Source organism: Bombyx mandarina, chromosome 16 (assembly GCF_030267445.1).
Source record: "Bombyx mandarina strain Sakado chromosome 16, ASM3026744v2".
NCBI lineage: Eukaryota > Metazoa > Arthropoda > Insecta > Lepidoptera > Bombycidae > Bombyx > Bombyx mandarina.
Genome location: NC_143222.1, coordinates 1,610,581 through 1,637,279, shown reverse-complemented (window position 1 = coordinate 1,637,279; position 26,699 = coordinate 1,610,581). Strand labels below are relative to the sequence as shown.

The 26,699-nt window shown below is 40.3% G+C and overlaps 2 protein-coding genes across 2 annotated transcripts; both read right to left on the bottom strand.

Moving 5' to 3' along the window:
* Positions 1 to 645: 645 nt before the first annotated feature.
* Positions 646 to 12,985, bottom strand: LOC114243555 (epithelial serine protease). The gene is made up of 8 exons (XM_028175087.2): positions 12,880 to 12,985; positions 11,562 to 11,613; positions 9,992 to 10,154; positions 6,287 to 6,453; positions 3,675 to 3,782; positions 2,698 to 2,846; positions 1,447 to 1,555; positions 646 to 818 (listed from the first exon to the last, which is right to left on the bottom strand). Exons 1-8 carry the CDS (start codon positions 12,940 to 12,942, stop codon positions 688 to 690), a joined length of 942 nt encoding a protein of 313 aa, XP_028030888.2. The 5' UTR covers positions 12,943 to 12,985; the 3' UTR covers positions 646 to 687.
* A 2,056-nt stretch (positions 12,986 to 15,041) lies between these two features.
* LOC114243670 (collagenase) lies at positions 15,042 to 25,507 on the bottom strand. Its single transcript, XM_089733521.1, has 8 exons — positions 25,400 to 25,507; positions 24,859 to 24,931; positions 22,471 to 22,627; positions 19,946 to 20,112; positions 18,960 to 19,067; positions 16,902 to 17,050; positions 16,422 to 16,530; positions 15,042 to 15,726 (listed from the first exon to the last, which is right to left on the bottom strand). The coding sequence occupies exons 1-8, from the start codon at positions 25,442 to 25,444 to the stop codon at positions 15,635 to 15,637; spliced, it is 900 nt and encodes a 299-aa protein (XP_089589647.1). The 5' UTR covers positions 25,445 to 25,507; the 3' UTR covers positions 15,042 to 15,634.
* Positions 25,508 to 26,699: the final 1,192 nt, after the last annotated feature.

Genomic DNA, 26,699 nt, shown 5'->3' with positions numbered 1-26,699 from the left:
TTACTTTGCACTAGCCCGCAAATATAAAATTGATGTTGCATTAGATAAGATTATTTGGTTACAAGCGGAGGGATACACAAACGGAAAACGGGCAGCTTCGATCGTAACTTAATAACAATGGATTCTCAACGAAATAAATAATAGTTTAAAAAAACTAATAAAATACGCTTTTATAGGAAATCCAACTAAAAAATAGAAAATAAATTTGAAAAAATGATTTCATTGTAAAAAAGCATGGGGTGCTTTTCAGGATATTATCAAAATAACCCTTCAACTCATATCTGTTCATAAAATATTTATAACTACTAATACCATGCACCCCACGCTTTTTTTTTACAATAAAATTATTTTTACTAACACTATTTTTAATTCGAATTAATTAAAATTTATTTTCAATTTTTTTATTGGATTTTATATAAAAGCGTGTTTTTTTAGTTTTTTTAAACTATAATATTATTTATTTTTCATTTTTTAGTTGAATTTAAATTTTTTCAATTTTTTTGTAAATATTGAATTGTCATCGGTCCTTAATAAGTATACCAAATTTCGAGTTAATCCGACGTTTTGAAGGTGGTCAAAATCATGTTTAAAGATTCCGTTACATACATACGTCTGAAGCTAATAAAAGCGTATTAAAAAAGAGGATTATATCATAATATTTTATTGAATAACAAATCGACGTGCTGATCACTCGGCTGCGATGACGTCATCCTGGGCCTCGGCGAGGACGATCGGCTTCAGGTCCTCACTGCTCCAGTCGAAGTTGACGCCGGTCACCTCATAGAACCAGTCGTGGTAGTGACCCGGCCGAACGTACCCTAGAAGACACAGTGTTCGCTTAGTCTCTTCCGTCACTCGTAATATCCAAGGACCAAGTGTTATTGCTTCGATTTTTTTTCATTGTTAAGATGGTTAGATGAGCTCACGGTCCAGCTGGTGTTTAAGTGGTCACTGGCGCCCATAGACATAAACCACGTCAATGCGGCCGTCCATCTTGAGACATGAGTTGTAAGGTCTCCCTTTTAACAGTACAACGGCTGCCTCACCCTTCAAACCGAAACGCATTACTGCATCATGGCAGAAATAGGCAGGGTCGTGGTAGAGGGCTCACCAGACGTCCTACCACTGCCATTAGTTATTTAACATTGTGTTTTGCTTCCATGGGACTGTACTATATATTTATAGTTTATGTAGACAAATTGTGGGTAGGATAAAATGAATTGTATCTGTAATACGGTTCCATGGTGACGTTAACAAAATAAAATTGTAAGTGCTGTAAATTTTGCCGTATGAGCACGGAGTCTGAGCCCGTAACGAGTGTGTACAGAACTTCAACAACTGCACGAAGCTACCCTCGCACGAAGCGGGATCATTGACCTCGCGCGCCAGCTAATTTTCAACTTATTACATTGTGTTAATGTACATCCTTAGTTACGCCCTTATTACCTGAGGGATGAGGACTGTTGCAACCGTCTCGGTGTCCGAAGCTGACTACGCCGACCATGGTGGGCTGTCCATCTTCATCAACGATGGTCAAAGGACCACCACTGTCTCCCTGCAACAACATGTATGTTTGTATAACACCGAGTAGGTGAGCTGACGGGGTTCTAACCTGTGGACGTTGCTAACAGTAACCCTAGCAAGAGCAGTGCTTTGGAGAATCAACCACCGGATCGGAAACGCGACTCACTGAGAAGATTCGGCGAGAAACTCAGTGGGCTGTGTCTGGGTTAAATTACTCGTCGAACCCTTCGTCGCGAGCAACGGGTTCGACGAGAACGGTGACCTGAGTTTTAGGTACCTAAAAGCACTGTTATTAAGAGCAGTGCTTCGCTGAATCTACTAGAGGATCGGGGTCCCGGCCCCCTGATATGATCCGGCGAGAAACTCAGTGGGCTGTCTGTGGGTTAGGTTGTATGTCGAACTTTTGGTAGCATTCGACGAGTTACTTTATGATTTTCTTTTTTTATAGCCCTTGTAGGCAGACGAGCATACGGCCCACCTGATGGTGAGTGGTTACCGTCGCCCATGGACTTCAGCAATGCCAGGGACAGAGTCAAGCCGCTGCCTACCGCGCCAAATGACACATCAAAACACTTAACATTCAACGGGTAGGTACAATTAGGAGATTTTATAAAAGCTCTGGGAACACCCTTAACTGAATAGTTTTATGAAGGAAAAGGAATAAAGAATCCTATTAAAATCTATTTGACAATTTTTGTGTACCCTAATACAGTAAGATGCAGGGGTTAGTTTATTAAAAAGAACATAACTAATTATGTTTTCGGGATTCGTGTTAGATGTTTTACTGATAGAAAGTATAGAGCTCGCAATAAAATAAGCCCTGACTGAGTATCTGCAGATTCTTCGCATTCGAAGGGGGGGGGGGGGGGTAAAGCCGTGAATAAAAGCGTCTGTAAAGAACTTCAGTTGATTTGGATCTTCCTTATTTAGAACGGTAGGACTTGAAGACTTCGAGTTGAACCCAATCTCAGTGTTGACGCCCTTGGTCTTTGGCAACCATTTAACACCAGATGGCCAGGACCAGGAAATTTTTCACTGGCAGACGCTTATGAATGCAGTTGTCGCGGTCCTATATATTATAAAATGGTGCACTGAAAACCTGGTTTGTCATTGCACACTTTGAAAATGGTCTTCAACTTTATTGCGGGGAGAATACGCCTGGATTCAACTTACCTGGCACGAGGACTGTGCGGTGTCGTTGTAGTAAGCGGCGCATATGGTCTGCTCCTGGATGACCCGGCTATTCGGGTAGTGGGTCATGCACTGCTCGTTGGTGATACCACGCAGATGTACCCACAACAGGATTTCTGACGCCACGCCACCTGCTCACGTAATGCCACGGTAACTTAGATGAGTGAATGAGCACGAAATGCGTCGTATTATTTACAGTAGCGCTGGTTTTGATTGAAAAAGTGGAAGTATTGTGTTACTGTTTGGAGTTTGGACTGAGAGAGCAACTATTGGCTCATCGGAATTCCGTGGAGTGAGGTGACGAAACAAATATAAATGATTTAAATTATGCTTTTTTTATTTATTGCTTTGGTGGGTGGACCAGCTCACGACCCACCTGGTGTTAAGTGGTTACCGGAGCCCATTGACATCTAAAACGTAAATGCGCCACCCACCTTGAGATATAAGTTCTAAGGTCTCAGTATAGTTACAACGGCTGCCCCACCCTTCAAACCAAAACGGATTACTGCTTCACGGCAGAGATGTGCGAGGCGGTGGTACCTACCCGTGCGGACTCACAAGACGTCTTACCACCAGTGAAAACTGTCATTATGTCGCTTCGAAAAATCCTTCAGTAGTAGACGGGTCAACTTAGGGGCAGTGTCAGCATTGCGGTCGTGTGGAGAAGAGCGAGTAGCAATTAGGTTGAAAACGTTCTTTAGTATCGTGCCCACTCGCCTTTTCTCTTCGGCTTCTGTCGTGACGACATCCGGTCCGGTTGGGTCTCAAGCGACGGGGTCACTAATTCCCAATGATTCTTTAGTAAAAAAAATTTTTTTTCCCTTGTGGGCAGACGGTCATACCCCCCAACTGATGGTGAGTGGTTACCGTCGCCCGTGGACTTCAGCAATGCCAGGGGCAGAGCCAAGCCGCTGCCTACCGGCTCGGTACCTTGGTCTACCGTCAAAATCAAAACATACCGTTCCATGGATCATCTGTACGTCCGTAGCCGCTGACGGTAAAGACCGCGCCATCGTAATTGATGTTCTTCTGTTCACTGTTCTGTAGTCTGCAGGGCTGGATGGTACCTGGTTCATATGGGTTGGTTGAGAGAGACTATTATGGAAGTGCTTTTGTGGGGGCACAGAGTTGCGTCGCAGCAGTTGTTTACTAATGATAAGTCTGGATTTTACTAACTCACTTTAATACACACAATCACTTACAAATGTTCTATGTTCTACAAATGTTCTATTCAAATTCAAATTCAAAATCATTTATTTCAACTTGGATGTCATCAAAAACACACTTGTTGAATGTCAAAATATAAATGAAAATGTTAACTCTACCACCGGTTCCAAAAAAAAGCCACAGTCCTGAGAAGAACCGGCGAAACAAACTCAGCGGGCTTATTTTTTTTTTTTTTGGATTTTCTCAAATATGTTCTTTTTTTTTTTAAATAAGATGTTCTAAATGTTATTGTTATATGTTAATGTTTTAATCAATAAATGTTAATGTTAAATGTTACGGTAACGAGGACCGGAGCCGACTTCCGCGGAACCAGGTTGTTGTTATACGACTGTTGATACTGATCAACCGCAACTTTAAATAAACGTGCAGTGTGGCGTTATAGCTTACTAAAGGCTTCGTCAAACAGAACGCGTAATTAGCGCGCGTCAGAGCGCTAAACTGACGGCGCGCTATGACGCCGAGATGTGTTGTACTACTATGGTAACATACCGTCAAACAGAGCCCCAGCGCTATAAGTATGCAGCGTTAGGACGTCAGGCGTTGTAATTTTTTACAAATTTTATTTTAGCGTCCGAGTGAATGTGTATTAAAATACTGGATAATGCCCGAAAAATTGATAGTAATAGTTAGAAAATATACTTATGCTTATACAATGCCACATCTGAATCACTCGACATCTTAATACTTTTAAATTTTCACACTGCTATCGAAAGGCACTATGATTTGGCGTTACGTTGCGTCAAGGAGCGTTGGGCTCATCTAGTCAATTGGTGTGACATGAAAAGAGCGCGACGTTAAAACGCGGCGCTAAGGACGCGTTCTGTTTGACGAAGCCTTAAGATGTTCGGCCGTATTACAACCGAACAGCTTTTATTATAGTCCTATCAGAAAATGCTGAAACAACTACCGTTGAGTTCAAATCACGTCCGGGTCACCACTATCATTATGACATATTTAGTTCCTATCACAATCTGTTCTTTTCTGCATATTAATTTTACAAAATAATGTCGATGTTTCACATCTGCCAGGCGTCCCGTGACGGCTCACATCTTTATTTTCAAAAGTAATTGTAAACTAATTGTTAATTTAAGTAATATTATTATTTTGGTTGTTGGTGAAACGAAACGCAATCTACATCCGGTTTTGCAATCAGTGCGCTTAGTGCGAGTTTTTTAACTCGTATCGTAAAAGTTAGCTCATATTTGTATGGAATGGGATCGTTTGCGTACGTTTGCCGCTAGGGGCGCTGTTCCAACTGCATACAAATTTAAGTTAACTTTTACGCTATCGAGAACGTTAAGAAACTCGCACTAAGCACACTGTTCACTTGATCGCAGTTAGCTGACAGAGCATTCGTCCAAGACAGTCCTGTGTTTGAAATCGGATTCCTTCGCGGTAATTCCTTAAGCAAGTTAGGGGCTACAAGTGCTTAGAACGAACCTTATTCGAATATCTAACCACTAGCGGCCCGCTCCGGCTCCACTGGTCTTTAACAAAAATTTCAACGATATTTGACGTTGTTTTATTTTTTTAAATAATAGAACACTTATTGTGGTATAACTATAACTAGTGGTCCAATTCGACTATAATGAATTGAAATTATAAATTTCAACATTATTATGGTCCTATTGTTACAGATTTCGCCAAGACTACACTATAGACAAATACTCGTAATATTAAAGATAAACAATACTAACCTATTCCCAATTTGACTACAGACTTTAAGCAATAACAAAAGTTTGACAATAAACAAAGAGTATATGTGTGTGTGTCAAATACATGGTCGTGTGTGTAATGTTTTCTTTATTGATTTAATGTATCTTTTATGCATTATTTAAAAAAAAATAGTTGCATTGTGCACTTCTTCTCTATATTCTCTATAAGTGTGGAAAATTTCATACTCCTCCGTCCGCGCAATTTTCGTAAAAAGGGATACAAAGTTTTTGCTTCACGTATTAATATATACCTAGATAGTAAGACATGCTGTCGCGACACTTGTAAATAATAATGTGTTCAACAAAGCTGTAGTACATTATTTTCTCATCAATAGTTTTCGCAGGGCACGCGATGTAAAGCATATTTTAGGTAATTGTTTTACACCTTGGGTTACATTATGGGAGTTTTGGCAAGGAACCCTAATTTTTTTCAAAAAAAATTATACCCTATGTCACTCGGAAATAGTGTAGCTTCCAAACAGTGAAAGAATTTTTCAAATCGGTTCAGTAGTTTCGGAGCCTATTCAATACAAACAAACAAACAAATCTTTCCTCTTTATAATATTAGTATAAAGTATAGATTAGTATAGAAGTATAGATAGCTTAAAATAATAAGCGTAATCACTCACGTGTGTATGGAATGTGATGGTTTAGCTTAACCAGCGCAATGTCGTCGGTTTGGACTCCGGCTATAATTTCAATGTACCCCGGATGGATGAACTTGTGTGTGGTCTCGACCAAGTAATCCGGGCGGGTCAGGTTCGTCAAGCCCAAACGCACCACGAAGTTGATGCGACTGTAACAAATGCATTGCATTGTTAAAGGGTATATACATATATAGTTGACATAACTTATCAGTCAGTAAGTAGCTAAAGTCGGCATCATTGCGCCACTTTGAAAAGGCGGCACGACATGAGAGCCCTCTTGTCGTGGCCGCTGGAAATTACATCCTCGATCCTGTGACCAAATGGTAAACAGTCGACGTCGCCCAAAACACGTCATTACGGATCCTCCCGATCTATTAACGGTGCTTTTAGGTACCACAAGCACCGGTCACCGTCCTCGCCGAACCCGTCGCTTACGACGAAGGGCTCGACGAGCGAATTAACCCATAAACACAGCCCACTGAGTTTCTCGCCGGGTCTTCTCGTCGCGTTTCCGATTCGGCGGTAGATTCTGCGAAGCACTGCTCTTGCTAGGGCCAGTGTTAGCAACACTCCGGTTGGAGCCCCGTGAGCTCACCTACAAGCTCGGCGAATCCAGAATAACCCCTTGAGGTTAGTAGAATAGGTAGGAAAAAAAACACGACGATACCGCAATCGTGCTGCGTTTCATTTAGCTACTAACTACTAATGACAGTCTCCGACATATAGATAATAAACATCTAGACAAAGAGGAAATAATCATTACACAATATTTTGTAGATGTGGAAATCGAATCCACGACCCTTGGCGCAACAGTCGCGGCGTTACCTACTTCACCGAGTGAGTCGAATTAAATGTTAGGTAGTATCTATTATCTGCAAAATCTTCATATCTAATCATTAATTTTTCAAACTCATCGTCACACAGACTCGAAGTATTAAATCCTATGTTACAGGATTTAATGGGATTAGACATACTGATATCTAGACATACTGATTTAGATATACTATAATATGCTTGCGGATAGCATACTAGCTATATTAAAATGTAACAAACGAATTTGGAAACATTCCCCTATATAGGAAGGGCATTCTCTAAAAATTGTTACGAAAAATGCTGATTTTAGCGCTTGAGGACAGAAATATAATAATTGCCCCGGAATTTCCAATCAGTTCACTTGACGCAGTGAGTCGACAGAACGTTCGTAAAACGACAGTCCTGTGATTGGAACTGGATTGCATGTAGATTGTTACTGGTGGTAGGATCTCTTGTGAGTCCGCGCGGGTAGGTACCACCACCCTGCCTATTTCTGCCGTGAAGCAGTAATGCGTTTCGGTTTGAAGGGTGGGGCAGCCGTTGTATAGTTGAGACCTTAGAACTTATATCTCAAGGTGGGTGGCGCATTTACGTCGTAAATGTCTATGGGCTCCAGTAACCACTTAACACCAGGTGGGCTGAGCTCACCCACCCATCTAAGCAATAAAAAAAGTCTCACGGTAGTTCCATAAGCAAGTTAGGGATCGCAAGTGCTTAGAACGAACCTGTTTAATTTTAATGATGATAGAATTTTATATATTAGATGTTCATAATGATGTTCATGCCTTTGTATATAATTTTCCTATTACTCTGTACTATGTCTTTTTTTCTGTGTATACAGAAATAAATAAAATAAATAAATATAAAATTCTCGTGTCGCGATATTTGTTAGCGAACTCTTCCGGAATGGCTCAACTAATTCTCATAAAAGGAGAATGCCCATTGTAGTATGGAATTTGGTTTCAGTTTGTGCTCTCATGTAACTTACCTCATTTTGTAGGGTTTAATATGTTTATTCAATTATAAAAAAAAATTAAATCTCTAGTTCGCCGGATTTGCTAGTAAAGGACCAATGAAGTTTTTAGAATTAGGTTATTTTTTGTACAAGACAGCAGTGGATATTTTTTGATTATGCTGAATTCCTAAATGAAAACATGTATATAGTATAAACTTATTTAGCTAGCATAGTATTGTGTGGCTAGGGCCACTACGTCCATTCGTGAAGTAAAGGTTGCGGAACTATTGCGGAAATTCAAAATAAAACAAAAATAGACATAAAATAATATATTTCTCATATTGTGCAGATGTATCATTGTACCTAGCCCAGCCCAGCCTAACATGGACACAACAACCCACAGTTCGATTGCCAACGAGATAGCTGTAGTAATAACCATGCATTAATAGTATTAGCAATGTTTTCATCACGATTGATTAATAAGTACGTATGATAAATAAATTAATTCTGCCCCCAATATGCCTGAACTTCTGCCTAACAAAATAGGTAACGAATAATATGATCGAAACACACGATATAACTCAATCGGAAACATGAAAAACCGCGTCAATAAATCAAAATATTATTGTTAGGTAGGTACTTGTCAAATGTCAGTAGCAGTAGTAGTTGTATTTTTCCAACTGGAAAGGCAAAGGTATCATACCATACACAATCTTTTTTTTTTTTTTATAACTTTTTTTAAAAAAAATATAAAAGGTATAAATATTTTGCCAATCGAATTAACTAATTTAATTTCATGCCAATTGATTAATGTCTCAAATTAATCAACTTCATGTCATTTCACTCCATATTATCCTTTTTCTAAAAGATTAGGCTGTATGAATTAATTTCTTTGCCTTTCCATTGGGAAAATTGAACTACTACTAGATAGAAGTTTTTAAATTACTAATTGTTTTAATTTTCTATATCCGGCGAAGTTATAACTTAATATTTTTGAGGAAATTGTTTAAAAATAAAAACTTAATTTTTAATATATATTTGATCGTAGCACAACACGAAACCAATAATGGGCAATCTCCTTTTGTGTGTACATCGGGTAGGTCTGAGAATGGTTCAACATCATACTCCTAAATGTTAAAGGTGGCCGAAAGAAAAATATTTCCTATAAAATAATGTAGGTATATGGCAAAACAACGTTTGCCCGGTCAGCTAGTAAATTAAAAAAATTAGATGCGGTTAGGTACTTAAGTATGTTCCCTGTAGACTTCCAAAGGACTGGAAAGATATTGTTGAAATTTTCAGACTCTCCAGTCCATCATGATCCTGTCAAGTTTGGTATGAGCCGCGCCAATAAAGAAACGTATCTAAAATGGCGACGCCGATCATGCACTCTCACTCTAAACTATTGCTGTCTTTAGTCGCACACGGCGTGTACAGCATGCAAAAAAAAATCAGTTCTGACTGGTAAACAATATGGCTTTTCACAAACGAGGAAAAGTCCTTCACAGTGATGCACGCGAAATCGTGTATAACGTTATTAAATGCTTTGAAGAGGAAAATAATCTGGAGAAATTAAAGAAAAGAAATCCTCTTTTTTTTTTTTTTACAATAAACAACGTTTTCTTTCTATCTTTCTTTTTATTTGTTAACCCTACCATCTGTCAGTGCAGATACATAGACGCCATTTTCGATTCGTTTCTTTATTGGCGCGGCTGCGATCAGATTAAAGTCTAATCAAAGATCGGATGTAGGGATGTTGAAGAGTCCTTCACGATAAGCACTAAGTAGCTTTGCTATGTACGTTAACGTTTCCTATGATTTTTGGTATATTTTATTTGGGTAGGCCTTTCTAGCTTACCCAACCGAGTTGATCTGAACGGCATTGTGTATAAATTAGATTTGCACTTTTGTCTACTTACTTGGCGAGGCAGTGAGCCGCAGTCAGGACCCATTCGTGGTGAATGATTGAACCGCCGCAGGAGCTGACTGCCCCGACGGGGCTGACCATACGAATGCTGACCTGATGCGGGATCTGAGTGTCTTCTGCGGGCCAACCTGCTACGATGCGAGATTGGCGGTCCGCTGAATCGGAAAGATAGTTCTCTGGTAAATTGAAGTAATGCCTATTCGCAAATTAAAGATAAGAATTGTTTCTTTTTTTTCTTTGTCTCCCTTTATCCCACTAGGTGAGGTCGGCACGGCAAATTTTTTTATCCCATTCCTTTGCATCAGCCATAATCTCGACGCTCACTCCTCTCTCTCTCATATCGTCATTCACATACTCCATTCATGTCTTCATCGGTCGACCTGTTCCCCCTCTACCTTGCACTACCATTTCCATACACCTCCTAGTCACATGCATCTGCTTTCTACGCATCACATGCCCATACCACGCTAACCGTCCGCTCTTTAATTTGTTAATTACCGGGGCTACTTTCACACTTCCTCTGATGTACTCATTAATATACCTACGTCTCACTTTATAGGATGTGGTTACCATCAATCATGGATAGTGGATGAGGGCATAGGCTGTATCAAGGTTTCTGCATACATCGTTTGAAAAAACACCGCGAAGTAGAGGAAGAAGTAGAGGGAGAGGAGAAGGAGTTCCTCAGAAACTTCGAAATAAAAATTGATTTGACTGGTACGTATCATTGTTGATTTTAGATTTAAATGATGTTGGGTATTTTTTTTCCTACCTATGCTGATAGCCTTGAGAGGCTATATCAGCTTCTCCTTGACGTGTAGGTGAGCTCACGGGGTTCAAACCGGGTGTGTTGCTAACACTGGTCATAGCAAGAGCAGTGCTTCGCAGATTCTACCACCGCATCGGAAACGCCACCCACTGAGAAGATCCGGCGAGAAACTCAGTGGGCTGTGTCTATGGGTTAATTCACTCATCGAGCCCTTCGTCACAAGCGACGGGTTCGACGAGGACGATGACATGGGTATTTAAATACATAATTCGCTACCGATAACACGATTTTATAAGGAATTCAAATTGGTTTTTCCATTTCAACACACGTTGATGTAGCAATAGCAAGTTGACGGCGATAATATAGAACATTGCAAGCAATGCAAAAGTACCTAAATATCTGACACAGCTACAGAGCTCGCTAGGGATGGCCCAATGTTAATTACAATAAGTGAATTTAATTCTATGACAATAGTAATTGAATATGCAATTTCGAAAAGGGCACATGTCGCATATTTTGTCAAATACGTTTTTTCATATACATGTACTTTTGAGGCTTACCTACACCCATTTTATAATAATTCCAATAATTTTCAATTGCTAATTAACACTAAAATATATCTCAAAAGTTAACATTTTAAATTTTACACTGCTTTAGAAAATAATCAGTTTTTTTTTCATTTCCTGAACATTTTACATTTTCAGAGATGTGCCCTTTTCGATATTGCATATTCAATTATTATTTATCTCTATTAAAGAACAGAGCCGTTCTATATTGAAATACAGTTTCTTACTGTTTCGGAGATCTTCGATGATCGCCTCTGATCCGGCATTAACCGGATTGCCCTGCAACAAAGAATAAATATGTTTTTAATTTGAAATTTATTCTGTAGGAAGAAGAAAAACAATATAATTGATATTTCGACCTCATGTCATTAGGTGGTGGGGGTTTATATCTATGGGCACCCGCTATCGTGAGCCGGTCCAACCACCTAAGCCAATAAATGAAGGAATTGCATCGTGTAATAAAAAATGAGTCCACTATAGTGTTGCGTAATCTTTTTTTTTTTTCTACCTAAGCTTTAGCTTTGAGAGGCTATTTCAGCGTAACCTTAACTAGTAGGTGAGCTAACGGGGCTCAAACCTGAGTGATGCTAACAGTGACTCTAGCAAGAGCAGTGAATCTACCACCGGATCGGGAACGCGACCCACTGAGAAGATCCGGCGAGAAACTCTGTGTGTGTCTATGGGTTAAGTTGCGTAATCATTGAGGTTTCAATGTTCACGCAATGATTTTTTTTTATTGCTTAGATGGGTGGACGAGCTCACAGCCCGCCCGGTGTTGAGTGATTACTGGAGCCCATAGACATCTACAACGTAAATGCGCCACCCACCTTGAGATATAAGTTCTAAGGTCTCAGTATGGTTACATAATGCATTATACGTCATTATAATGCGTCAATGATTACGAGTCTGTGCGGGTAGACACCACCGACCTGTCCCTGTTTGTTGGGTGTCGGTTTAAATGGGGGAACAGCCGCGATACAGTTCAGACTTCAGCTATGATTTTCAGGAGTCTTAGCGGCACTTCTACTGGTGGTAGGACCTCTTGTGAGTCCGCACGGGTACGTGCCATCGCCCTGCTTATTTCTGCCGTGAAGCAGTAATGCGTTTCGGTTTGAAGGGCGGGACAGCCGTTGTAACTATACTGAGACTTTAGAACGCATATCGCAAGGTGGGCGGCGGCATTTACGTTATAGATGTCTATGGGCTCCAGTAACCACTTAACACCAGGTGGGCCGTGAGCTCGTTCACCCATCTTTGAAATAAATAAATAAAAATTGCGGCAAGAAGTAATATCGAGGGGCTATTTGGTTTAAGCGGCATTTATCTTTGTAATTAAATGTGCGTTACATTTGGCATTAGCATCAAGTTCAATGTTTTAAATTGAACTTCAATTAAGCTTACTTCATTGAAATAGCTGAAGAAGTTTTTTTTGTTCACGAATTTTTTTCCTAATTTTAAACTTTAAATGGCTTCTCATGTAAAGTTGCAATAATGTCGCTTAAACCACAATAGCCTCTCGATACCACAAATTAAAAATAAAGTTACCTGAACAAGGGATACAGTATATAAAATACAAATCAGGTACGCGACCGCCATTTTACCGGCCATGATTGTTACTGATGACACGGAATTCAAATTCAATTTATAGAATTAGAACAGATTATTTACGTCACGTCGATTACGCATATCGTCTAATCCGAGATAAATATGATCAATTACGATTAATTAATAGTGTTTTTGATTTAATTACATACATATATGTCGTTTCACTGTGCGAAGGAAATGATAGGCCTATTTAGGCGTGTGCGAAAGTCTTGTAAATAGATCTCCAAAACAGGAATGGTAATATTAAATTAGACTTTTTTCCTACTTAATCGTTGATAACCTTATTTTTATGTTTGAGAAGTTACTGGTGGCCCGGAGGGCTTTCCAGTTTCACTAGGACAGGTGGGCGTGCAAAGGCTCAGCCAGGAGGGGTGGGATTTGCTAACAGCTACCCGAGCGCCTCCAAACGAGACCTAACGACTCAAGAGTAGCTATTTCCCGAATGAGTCTACTACCGGATCAGAATCGTGACCCGCTGAGAAGATCCGGCGAGAAACTCAGCGGGCTGATGCATGGGTTAGGTTGCACGTCGACCTCTTTGTCGAGTTCGACGAGTACGGTTACCGGGGTCCCTAAGCCTGCTCCTAGTATTAGAGCTGAAGGCGTCTAATGCAAAGGTAATTGGATCTGATGCATCCGTAAGGACGTGTCTAGGGCGTCGACGGTGACTGGCTCCTGCATGATCAGGATTCGGGGAGTAGTCAGCGGCGGCAACGATAAGGCGATTATCATGACGCCTTATCGAAAGTACCGTTCCGACGTTGACTTCATGTATTTCCGAATTGATTCGAAGCCCAGGTCGTCGTGTAGGTCAACGTTCCTCACGAACCACGGAGCCACGACGGCTAACCTGCGAAAGCGGCATTGTAGGGATTGGAGGGTGTCTATGTATGTGCGGGCCGCGTGAGCGAACACCACACCCGCGTAAGTCATGACGGGCCTTATGCAAGTTTTGTAAAATGTCACCTTGTTCCGAAATGACATTTTACTCCGCTTACAGATCATGGGAAAAGATAAGATGCCCGAGGCATGGAGGTATGCAACTGTTCCAATGTTTGAATCTCGTACGTATGGACCAACTTCTAATGAAATACGTACTTAAAAAAAGTTCATGAATGGCTTGCACAGTCATTGAAATTAAAGTTGTGTAAAAAAATTTGCCCCCAAAAACTATAATTTGCCCATTTATTGGTGATAGGTCGTCTTGTGAGCCCGCACGGTACTACCACTCTGCCTATTTCTGGCGTGAAGCAGTAATGTGTTTCGGATTCAAGGATGCGGCAGTCGTATAACTGAGTCTCAGAACTCATGTCTCAAGGTGGATGGCGGCGGTTACGTTGTTGATGTCTATGGGCCCCGATAATCGCTTAACACGAGGTGGGTCGTGAGGTCGTGCATCAACTTAAGCAATTGAAAAAAAAACAAAATTTAATGATTATATTATTAATTATTAATTATAATAAAAATGAGATAGCAGACAAGGGCTGATTGATTTTTGAATGCATTGAAATGTTCGAAAAACTTGCAATATCTCAAAGTATTTGAGATTATTTTATTGAATTAATTGTAAACTCAATATATTATAATAAATTCTTATATTAAATTCAATATATTATAATAAAATATATTGAATCGTAATTATATATTGAATCTGCTATCTCGTACATTTCACACGACCATTATAAGGATTTATTTTCCGTAACTAGCCAAATATCCTGTTATTTCTTCTATACTAATACTAATATACTAATAATATTATCAAGAGGAAAGATTTGTTTGTTTCGAATAGGCTCCGAAACTACTGGACCGATTTGAAAAATTCTTTTTCCATTAGAAGCTGACATTGTCCCTGATGAACATAGGCTACTTTTTTTTTTTTTTTTTTAATTTTTTTTTTTGGTGTCGTGTGTGTTTTAATGTTTCCGAAGCGAAGCGAGGGCGGGTCGCTAGTTATGAATAATTGTGGAAAGCAAACGGTTTTTACTTATCATTCGACAACAACATCTTTTCGTATACAATTATGGCAGTCTTGTATAAATTGATTGAAAGTATGCTTAAAATTAAACTCTGAATAGTACACTATTCAAAAAGACAAATCAATCTGATTTTATTCAACATTTATTTACTCCTTAAGTAACTGTATAACAAACAAATCACCCATAAATATCAGTAAATCAATGTAATGTTAATTATTTTATTGATACTTATCAATAATAGTTATCAATAATACTTATCAGAAATAGAAAAACCGTTAGGGCAGAAATTATATTTGAAAATTATTTAAAAAGGAAACGAAATTTTTTTTGTAATATAGAACTTATTAAATATGCATTATTAAAACCATTGTTTTTTGAAATTTTTGTATCAAATCTATGAAACCGTAATGCATTTACAGAAACGACGATTTTTCGAATCTTTCATTCCCGAATATAGACGAAATATTATAATAAAAATAATCAAAACAATATCTAAATTAAGTTTTGAATTGTCCAATAAGAAATACAAATTCTGAAATCAACATGTTTATCTTCTAATAACCATCAAGATAATATAATAATCAACACGACATTCCAAAGTTTTGAAACGAAAAATTCCGGACAAATTCGCTCAATGCTGCGTTATCAATGAGTGAAAATGGTACATAAAATTAGTGAGGATGAGATGTCGTCGCTGTCGTTGAAGGATTCCTGAAGTTTTAGCTGATAACAATGTCAAAGACGCTCCAGTCGAAGTTAATGCCGGTGACCTGTTTCAGCCAGTCGTGGTAGAACTCTGGCCGGACGAAGCCTGAAACAATGAATTGTAGACTAACTAAAGCCAGTCGTCGTGGTCTAAAGGATAAGATGTCCGGTGCATTCGTGTTGAGCGATGCACCGGTGTTCGAATCTCAGGCGGGTACCAATTTTTCTAATGAAATACGTACTCAACGAATGTTCACGATCGACTTTCACGGTGAAGGAATAACATCGTGTAATAAAAATTAAGCCCGCAAAATTATAATTTGTGTAATTAACGGTGGTAGGATCTCTTGTAAGTCCGCGTAGGTAGGTACCACCACCCTGCCTATTTGTGCCGTGAAGCAGTAATGCGTTTCGGTTTGAAGGGTGGGTCAGCTGTTGTAAATATACTGAGACATTAGAACGCATATCTCAAGGTGGGCGGCCCATTTACGTTGTAGATATCTATGGGCTCCAGTAACCACTTAATACCAGGTGGGCTGTGAGCTCGCCCACCCATCTAAGCAATAAAATATAATTGTAAGCCCGCATGGGTATTTAGTTAGGTGCCAACATCTTCCCTATTTGCCGCGAAGTAGTCTATTCTAGTATGCCTGTTCCAGTTTGAGGGGTCGTAACAAGTACAGCTATGACTTCTACCGCGTAAGTGCCTCTCCATCTCGCGCTGTGTGGTATATGGGTTCGGTAAGCCGCGTGACAGGTGTCGTCTGCTGATCACAGAAACGCCTGTGAAAAACGTATTACCGGATGGATTGGGTGTGTTGCATCCCCGCGCGTAACCAAAGTTAGTGATGCCTACGATAGTGGGTGAGCCATCGAGATCATCCATAGTCAGGGGTCCGCCGCTGTCGCCCTGAAATAAACCAAAATATCTTTGATTTAAAAAGGAGAAGTCGATTTGGTATCGGCTGAAATAGAAATCATAGGCATACGGACAAGTATGTAATTGCACAAAACGGTCAAAAACAACACACTAATGTTGCACAATTTCTAGACCTGTTTTTAAATGGCATAATTATTATTAGTATACTGAAATTTCATTAGTAAAGTAGACTAGATAAAATTTTACGTAAAAAAGTGGAAGTGGAGCTTAAGAAGTTAAGTGCATGAGGGCACGAGGTGTCAAAAATAACCAAAATCTCCTCTAAATAACCCACCAACACTGAATAACAGAGGTCTGTTTGCAAAGTGAACTTAAAGGTTAGGTTAGGTAAAGTTACTTACTGTACAAATGTTTTGTGAAGTATGATTGTAATATTTCGCGCACAATGTCTGGTCCTTGATGGTCTGACTGTTAGGGTACCAGGTGAGGCACTCCTCGTTAGTGATACCCAATTGATAGACCCAGCTCAAGACTTCGGGGACATAGCCGCCTGAAATAGGAACTATAGATAAGAAAGGCTCTGGTTTTAGTGGTTCAGGGTGGGGATTGTTCTTTAAGGTGCTGGTCACTCCTGGTCGTGGTCGAAAAATTACATTTTGCTAAGATATTGCTTGAGCAATTGATTGAGATTATGGTATATTTCTTTTTTGATATTTATTTGGTATTTTCTTTTCACCACCTGTTACGGTAGATAACACATTCTAACTCTAAGCCAAATTATTCCAACTATCCCACTAAACTGTATACATAACATCCGGCCGTGGACTGAACATCCAGCCGTGGTGTTCCTTATGCGCTCTCGTTTGAAGAGGGTCCTCAAGGATAGGAAGCGGTTAAGCTCTGCCCCTAAAGTGGAAGTGTCCATGAGTGACCGTGGTCACCCGTCATCAGGGCGTTCGTTTGTGTTTGAAGGTCATTTTATAGAATTAAAATCTATTAGTGCGCCAGGTCTGACTTCTAGTGACGTAGAAGAGGTGCCTTTCTTTCGGAGGTTGCAGGAGAGTCTTCGACCTACTTCTTGAGCGCAATGACATATCCTTCTGGAAACGAGGTTTGAAGGAACAAGGATAGAGACTTGGCTATGCCGACGGTGACCATCGTTGGCCATTTTCGTCTGCCTATGAAGGCAATAGAAAAAAGAAGCAGCCTATTGAAATGAGAAATTGCTAAAACGATAGGTTTATATTATTTAATTTAGCGTCTAATCTGTGCTCCACGTCTGTTCGTGTACTGGATGTCTATTATCTATGGCGTCTAGTGTTGTCTGTGGCAGATGAGTGACAACGCCATTCATAGATAATACACTTGATATTTAAGTGTGCCATTAACGATAGTGCAGTCATTGAACCCGCCTTCAACTTGATAAGGTGTTTTCATTTTCTAAGTATACATTATTACACGGTATCCATGCTTTTTGTGATTCGCAGATATAAATAAACCTACCTTAAGGTATGATATAAAAACGCGCGATTAAACCGTACATGTAATTAAGTATTAGTATACATCAGTAGCTGGAGGGGACAAAGTGGTTTGGAAGAAGCTGGAGGAGGCTGTTACCCCAGAAGGGGTTCCGATCAATGGTACAGAAGAAAGTAACGATAGCTTGTAAAATAAAATGAACGAAATTCTACCCTAATATAAAATATATTGAATAGCATGTAATAACGATATTATTATGGTTTGGAAATAAACGGGTTTTATAATTTTTATGAATGTATTAAACACTGCCTCGCCTGGGAAGACGGCAGGACACACTCCGGCGAAGTGGGCAACAATCGGCCGGAGCGTTAGGGACAATTGGGAGAGAAACCGGCGAACTATACGGGCATTGTCCAGCAAGACTGCTTTTTGCATTTAGGCCACCACCGACTTTTTGTTGAGACCAATCCTCTCGAGATGTTTTGTAAGGCTTTTAGGAACAAAACCATTCACCGATACAACTACCGGGATTATATCTGTAGACACCAGACTCCTTATTATTATTATTATATATCGGTAGGTAGGGGCTTATCTGTGCCCCTGGAATTCCTGATATCCATGAAGGATGATAAAAACTCTCCATCAGATTGGCTGTATGCTTGTGTTTCTGCTAAGTAAAAAAAAAACATTATTTATAAGTATACAATGCCTTGTAAATTTAACAAAAAGAATTATAACATTTTTAAGTATATACTTAATTTGACTTGGTACGTGCCTAGAAGCTATAAGTTCTGCATTGAGAAAAGTTATATTCTTTAGTTAGCTTGTAAAATGTTTCCCGAACGAAATAAACTACACGGCAGAATACACGGGCGCAGTAAAATAAAAGTTCTAATCCTACTAAGGTTTTAAACAAACTGAAAATAAATAACAGATGGTTTTGATTTTTTAATGAAAATAGATTATTAGGAACATCTTACCAAGCCATATGTCGTTATTCCTTCCAAAGCCACTGGTGGTCAGTCTCAAGCCATCGTAGTTGAATCTCTGTCTTTCGCTGCTCTGCACACGGATGGGTTGAATGTTTTCTAGAAACATAAAAAGAAAAAAGATTTTTAATAAGTCACCAGTGATGGAATTTACGATTATAAGACAAACTGGTATTAGTTTAGTCTTTTTGTTAAATTGTATTTCTGTTCCACACCCCAGCCTGTCACATGAGGGTTTCGTGAAAGATATAGACCCACACGATTACGACAATTGATGAATTTAAAAGACACACATTACGCGAAGTTCTTAGAATATTCCAATCCTCCATTTTATAGACGGTTTGCGTTAAGGCCTCTTCAAATTCGTGGTGTAACAGAAAAAAAAACTTAAATTAAAATAATTCACGTTAAGGGAACACATATCGATGGGTCTGTGGCGGGAAGCCATCACAGAACACGAGATATTTGATAGATGCTTGAATCTCGCTTATGAAATTTCCAAAGTAAGCTTGCATTTATACAAGTTCCGAACAACAACATTCGGACCGTCGGTCTGTCAAGCAATATCACCCGCTTGGTGGGAGATCTTCCCTTCGTATACCTCCACATTCAACTTTACAGTAAACATTTAGCTAGAGGACAAGGGGACTTCAACATTATATACCGGTGGTAGGATGTCTTGTGAATCCGTACTGCTAGGTACCACCACCCCGCCTATTTCTGTCGTGAAGCAGTAGTGCGTTTCGGTTTGAAGGGTGGGGCAGCCATTGTAACTATACTGAGACCTTAAAACTCATATCTTAAGGTCAGTGGCGGTATTTACGTTGTAGATGTCTATGGGCTCCAGTAACCACTTTACACCAGGTAGGCCGTGAGCTCGTTTACCCATCTATGCAATAAAAAATATTCAAATGTGGTTACGGCAATTCATATTTAGACCGTGTCCTCGTCTCAAACAGAAATAGAAGGAAACTCACGTCCATACTCCACACGACGGGGCAGCTTCAGGAGAGCGATCTCATCAACCTGCACGGCGGTGGAGCCGACATTGTAGTCAGGGTGCACGTACTTCTCCACTGTCTCCATTATTAACTCAGGACGGGTCAGGTTGGTCAATCCCAAACGGATCACGAATGATTCGCGTCTGAAACAAATGCTTAATTGTAACATTGGATTGGGGGGTGAATTCTCAGCTTATCTGTCGTTAGGTGACCGCTGAAGTTAACCGATCCCGAGTTACGTGGTGGAAGTCTTGGCAATATTATGATAGGATTGTCCCATTCTTGCGAGCTTGCAGTACTGTGTTTGAAGATTTGAGAAGCTGAGAGGCGGCGGCAGGAAAAAAACGGGTATAAGGTATCTAGGAGAGAATACTGCTATTAGGAGAGGGAAGGAAATGTAATTTAGGATTTTACGAGCCTGTGCCTGTGTTACTAGCTTGTTTTACTAGCCTGTGGCTATGTTACTAGCCTGTGGCTGTGTTACTAGCCTGTGTTACAAGCCTGTGGCTGTGTTACTAGGCTGCACTAAAAGTATCGGGAATGGAATATTTCCACTGTTCCTGTCATATTAAAATCTTTTTAATTGAAAACTCCTTGGTTTTAAAAATCGAATACTATTTATTTATTTAAAAAAAGATTCTCGGTCTTGTCACGAGGTTTTGTCAAACTTGTTTAGTCGTTGAGAAAATGGAATTGACTCGAGAAAATTCAAGAGCGATGATTTATTATGACTTTTGAAGTGGTTTAACACAAAAACAGTGTGTTGACCGGATGATTTCTGCATTTGGTGATGAAGCCCCATCCAAAACCACAGTTTATCGCTGGTTTGCTGAGTTTCAACGTGGAGGTGTCAAGCTCAGTGATGATCCCCGTCAAGGTCGTCCAAAAACTGCAGTCACCCAAGAAAATGTTGATGCTGTGCGTAAGCTGATTGAGGAAGATCGACATGTGACATACCGCGAAATTCAGGCAACTTTACACATTGGCATGAGTCAAATACAAATAATCTTGCATGAACAATTAGGTGTAAAAAAGTTGTTTTCCCGATGGATACCGCATTCGCTCTGTGAATGTCCGAACTCTCGAAAGATTCCACGCAGGATCCTCAAATGCTGTATACAACATTGTATCAGGTGACGAATCCTGGATATACGCGTACGAACCCGAAACAAAAAACCAGTCACGAGTTTGGGTGTTCGAAAATGAGTTAAAGCCAACAAAAATTGTTCGTTCACGGAGTGTTGCAAAAAAAAATGGTGGCCACGTTTGTCTCCAAAACCGGCCATGTTACGACTATTCCTCTTGAGGGACAAAGAACGGTTAATGCAGAATGGTATGCTAGCATTTGTTTGCCACAGGTCGTTTCTGAACTCCGTAAAGAGAACTGCAACCGCCGCATCATCCTCCATCACGACAATGCGAGTTCTCACACCGCGCACAGAACAAAAGAGTTTTTAGAGCAAGAAAACATAGAATTATTAGACTATCCGCCGTACAGCCCTGACCTAAGCCCTAATGATTTCTATACTTTCCCTAAAATAAAGAATAAATTGCGTGGACAGAGATTTTCATCACCTGAAGAAGCTGTGGACGCCTACAAAACGGCAATTGTGGAGACCCCAACTTCCGAATGGAATGGTTACTTCAATGATTGGTTCCATCGTATGGAAAAATGTGTCAAATTTCGCGGAGAATACTTCGAAAAGCAATAAATACATTTTTAAATAGTAATGTTGTGTCACTTCGTTAATTCCCGAAATTTTCAGTGCCGCCCTCGTACTAGCCTGTGTTGCTAGTCTGTGGCCTGGGTACTAGCTTGTGTATTTTATTTAGAACACATTAAAGCTCTCAGTTCCTGCAGTACCCTAAATGTAATTTATTTATTTGATCCTTTTATACTTATCTTAAAAAAGATAATTCTAATCCAATATGTGATCTGTGGTTCAAGTATACACATACATAATTTTTATTTGATTCGCCTCAACAATTTATTCTTAAATTATTTGCGTGTTAATAATTTTCATTTCAATCAAAATTGTTAAAAAAAAACTTTATTTATTTTATATTTATTGCTTAGATGGTTGGACGAGCTCACAGCCCACCTGGTCTTTAAGTGGTTACTGGAGCCCATAGACATCCACAACGTAAATGCGCCACCCACCTTGAGATGTAAGTTCTAAGGTCTCAAGTATAGTTACAACGGCTGCCCCGCCCTTCAAACCGAAACGCATTACTGCTTCACGGCAGAAATAGGCAGGGCGGTGGTACCTACCCGTGCGAACTCAAAAACTCACGCCAATTTACTTAAGATTAAGATGGTTTTCTGTTCAGATTAGAAAAATGGGATGGATGTAACTCAAATCTAGGTAATCTAAACTGGCAATCGAATAACTGTTTCAGAAGACTGTTTTATTTTAAACTAGTCATACATTGATAATAATAAAAAAATATACCTTTCGTATTCTTTCAAAGCAGCGAGATCGATTAATGTGTTAGATTACCTGGCTACGCAATGAGCTGCTGTTAGAATCCATTCGTTGTGAATGATGGAGCCCCCACACGCGCTGACTCCGCCCACAGGGCTGACGTTTCGCACGCTCACCTTGTAAGGGAACTGTCCCTCTGTGGCCAGCCAACCGCCTATGATACGATTTTGGTCTGCAAAAAAAGGGTAGCATACATTTTTTTTACTTTTTTTTATTGCTTAGATAAGTGGACGAGCTCACAGCCCACCTGGTGTTAAGTGGTTACTAGAGCCCATAGACATCTACAACGTAAATGCGCCACCCACCTTGAGAAACAAGTTCTAAGGTCTCAAGCATAGTTACAGCGGCTGCCCCACCCTTCAAACCGAAACGTATTAGAAATAGGCAGGGTGGTGGTACCTACCCTCACGGACTCACAAGAGGTCCTACCACCAGTAAAAAACATCTGAGATGAGCTCCATAAATGACTCTAAAGGATACCTCTAATTCGTTGGTTGATAGAACCATGTCAAAATTCAAATTCAAATTCAAAATCATTTATTTCAACTTAGATGTCAGTATGACACACTTGTTGAATGTCAAAATACAAATAACAATGTTAACTCTACCACCGGTTCCAAAAAAAGCCACAGTCCTGAGAAGAACCGGCGAAACAAACTCAGCGGGCTTTTTTTGTTTTTTTGTTTTTTCTCAAATATTTTCTTTTTTTTAAATAAATAGAAATATTCACAATAAAAGAAAAAACAAGTCAAAAAAAAAATACAATTAAAAAAAATATAATAATAATGAAAAATGAAAAGGCCAGGAGCGAGCGCCTCATTCCCACGTAGTGCCATCTAGTAAATAATCCTTAACTTTATAATATGCCTTGTTGCACAAACGTTCCTTAACAGTTTTCTTAAATCTATGAACAGGTAGTAGTTGAACGTTTAGTGGGATCTTGTTGAAAAGCTGTACACCCAGCCCCCTAAAAGAGTTGCTTATTTTCTTAATTCGAGCCGCCGGCAACGCAAGCCTATGTTTGTTCCTAGTGTTCACATTGTGCAAATCGCAGACTCTGGGGAATTCTTCAATGTTTTTACGCACGTACAATAAATTTTCAAAAATGTATTGGGACGCTAAAGTTAGAATTTTGATTTCCTTAAACTTGTCCCTCAAGGATTCCCTCGGGTGCATATTATAAATAGCACGAATAGCCCTCTTCTGCAGGATGAAAATCGTTTCGACATCGGCAGCATTGCCCCATAGCAAAATGCCATAGGACATAACACTATGAAAATAACTAAAATAAACCAGGCGTGCCGTATCTTCATTAATATACATTCGTATTTTTTTTACCGCAAACGCTGCAGAACTAAGCCTACTCGCTAACTTGCATATGTGAGGACCCCACTGCAGCTTGGAATCAACTGTTATACCAAGAAAAACTGTCGAATCCACAAGCTCCAGTGTCTCTCCACTTACAGTAATATTAGTGTCAACTTGTCTAACATTAGGTGTGGTAAATTTTATACATTTTGTTTTTTTGTTATTTAATAACAGATTATTAACACTAAACCAATGTACCACGCGCGAGATAGCATCATTCACATCGTCATAATCTTCCAAATGTCGTTTAATTTTTAACAATAATGATGTATCATCAGCGAAGAATACGACCTCGTGACGGGTTTCAATAAACTTAGGTAAATCATTGATATATACAAGAAATAGGAAGGGACCCAATATGGAACCCTGAGGAACACCCATATTAAGTAAGACACCGGAAGATTTCGTTCCTTTAACGTCTACCTTTTGGATTCTTCATGAACCATTAATGTCACACATTTCAATTGATCTCACTTTCCCTGGACTGAATATTAATTGATCTATCTTAAAGTTAATCTTACCTCTTGAATCGGAACGTGGTATTGCTTAGGAGCAGAAATACACAGGACGGTGGCAGATCTAAAAGGCTTAGAATACCATTAATCTTCCCTTAAGTAGTGTTTGGGGCAGAGGCAAATTTTCGGAATCATGGTATCTCTTAGTCTGTGCGCTTTCGGTTCGTGCAAAAGGCCTGCCTATCTATCTATATTTCAGCCTACAGACGTCCACTGCCCGACATAGGTCTCCCTCAAGCCTCGCTACAACGACCAAACCTGTACTGTTGCCAGTTGTCACTAACAATCGGCAATAAATCACTAGCAAACCACGTTTTGTATTAAATTGGAAAAGTTCGCTTCAAAACACTTTAATGTTTGTGGGAGTTTTACTTTTAGTGTATAGAAAACCATTATGCGCATATTTTTATGTGTATTTCGGACCTATGTATCCATTGTTGCACAATGAACAACTTTGTCTGTGTCAGGGCAGCCCTAATTCCTGTTCTAATCAAATCGGGGCTAATGAAATTCAACTCACCATTGCGAGGGATATCTTGAAAGTGGACTGGGTCAGAAGGTATAATTACATCTACAGCTTCCACAGGAACGCCCTGAAAATTGCTTCATAAGTACAGCTTTAAAAGAATAATTGCCGTACTCACCGGCTTCGCTGGGCATTTAAAATTAACATTATTATTTATTGTCATTATTATTAGGGAGTCCAACACTGATATAAATATTAGCTTATTCATTAAGTACATTTAAGGTGGGTGGCGCATTTACGTTGTGGATGTCTATGGGCTCCAGTAACCGCTTAACACCAGGTGGGCTGTGAGCTCGTCCACCCATTTAAGCAATAAATAAAAACATGGATACCAAGTTTCAAGTCAATCGAATGCATGGTTGAGTAGTTATAACGGAACATCCGTAAAAACCACTGTAGATTTATATATTAGCATAGATAAAACCGAAATAGGTTTTATTATTTCTTCTGTTTCTTGTTATTGTTAGTTTAATGATAGCATAGTGATAGTGGCACACCTAACAGCACCCCGCGTCTAAATTACATTGTATTTTACCTGCGAACCTCCAAAAAGCACAGAACAAATCAAAATCCACCACATGTTTGATTGATTTGCGATTTTCCGTTTCTATAACATAATTTATATTGTCCTCTTATCCAAAATTCGATACGATATCTTCACGCCTAATTGGGAGTCTTCGTTCGAAATTCGCAACCGTTGACGTAAGTTTTAATCGTTTTGAAAAGACACGAATGTTTGTGTGAATCTACTGTTGCTAAGCTCGAGCCAAATGTCGCAATTTCGGATCTAGACCGAACGTAGTTTGAGTTCTGAAAGACATAGGTGTAGGTATTATTTGGATCTAGCTGTTGGAATATCTAGCTATTAGGTCATGCATTTGCATCAGAACCATGGTTATCTGGCCCTGAACCCTAAAATGCGAGATTGTTTGAAAAATGAACAGGACTGAACAAAAATAGTGTACCATTGCGGGTTCACGGGGCGGGGTGGCGATGGCGGTGTCTCTTGACATCGCCAACGCATTTAACACCCTGCCTTGGACCGTGTTAGGGGGGGCACTGGAGAGGCATGGAGTGCCCCTCTACCTCCGCCGGCTGGTTGGCACCTACTTGGAGGCCAGGTCGGTCGAATGTACCAGGTACCGTGGAACCCTTCACCGGTTTCCAGTTGTGCGTGGTGTTCCACAGGGGTCGGTTCTCGGCCCCCTCTTGTGGAATATCGGGTACGGCTGGGTACTGAGAGGCGCCCTCCTCCCGGTCGTCCGCGTTATTTGTTACGCGGACGATACGTTGGTCGTGGCCCGTGGGGATGATTATAGAGAGTCTGTCCGTCTCGCCACAGCGGGAGTGGCTCTCGTCGTCGAGAGGATAGAGGCTGGGTCTCGACGTGGCGCTGAGTAAATCCGAGGCTCTGTGGTTTCACGGGCCCCGGCAACCGGGCGGCTATGGCTCGGTTCCTGCGCCGGCCGCAGCGCACCGTTGCCATCAGGGTCATCCGCGGATATCGCACCGTGTCCTTCGAGGCAGCGTGTGTTTTGGCGCGGACGCCGCCATGGGAGCTGGAGGCGGAGTTGCTCGCTGCTGACTATCGGTGGCGCAGCGAGCTTCGTGCTCGGGGCGTGGCGCGTCTCCCCGAAAGTGAGTTGCGGGCGCGAAAGGCCCATTCTCGGCGGTCCGTGCTCGAGTCGTGGTCGAGGCGATTGGCCAACCCCACGTGGGGGGTACGGACCGTCGAGGCAGTTTACCTGGTCTTTGATGACTAGGTGAATCGTGGCGAAGGACGTCTCACCTTTCGTCTGGTGCAGGTGCTGACTGGGCACGGATGCGACGAGGTG

Coding starts and splice junctions, on each gene's coding strand:
- LOC114243555 (XM_028175087.2), bottom strand. CDS start 12,942: ATGGCCGGTAAAATGGCGGTCGCGTACCTGATTTGTATTTTATATACT. Junction 10,155..11,561: donor CATCGAAGATCTCCGAAACA/GTAAGAAACTGT, acceptor TTTCCGATTCAG/CGGACCGCCAATCTCGCATC. Junction 1,556..2,697: donor CCGCACAGTCCTCGTGCCAG/GTAAGTTGAATC, acceptor ATGTTGTTGCAG/GGAGACAGTGGTGGTCCTTT.
- LOC114243670 (XM_089733521.1), bottom strand. CDS start 25,444: ATGTGGTGGATTTTGATTTGTTCTGTGCTTTTTGGAGGTTCGCAG. Junction 17,051..18,959: donor GAATAACGACATATGGCTTG/GTAAGATGTTCC, acceptor TTCCTATTTCAG/GCGGCTATGTCCCCGAAGTC. Junction 16,531..16,901: donor CTTCACAAAACATTTGTACA/GTAAGTAACTTT, acceptor GGTTTATTTCAG/GGCGACAGCGGCGGACCCCT.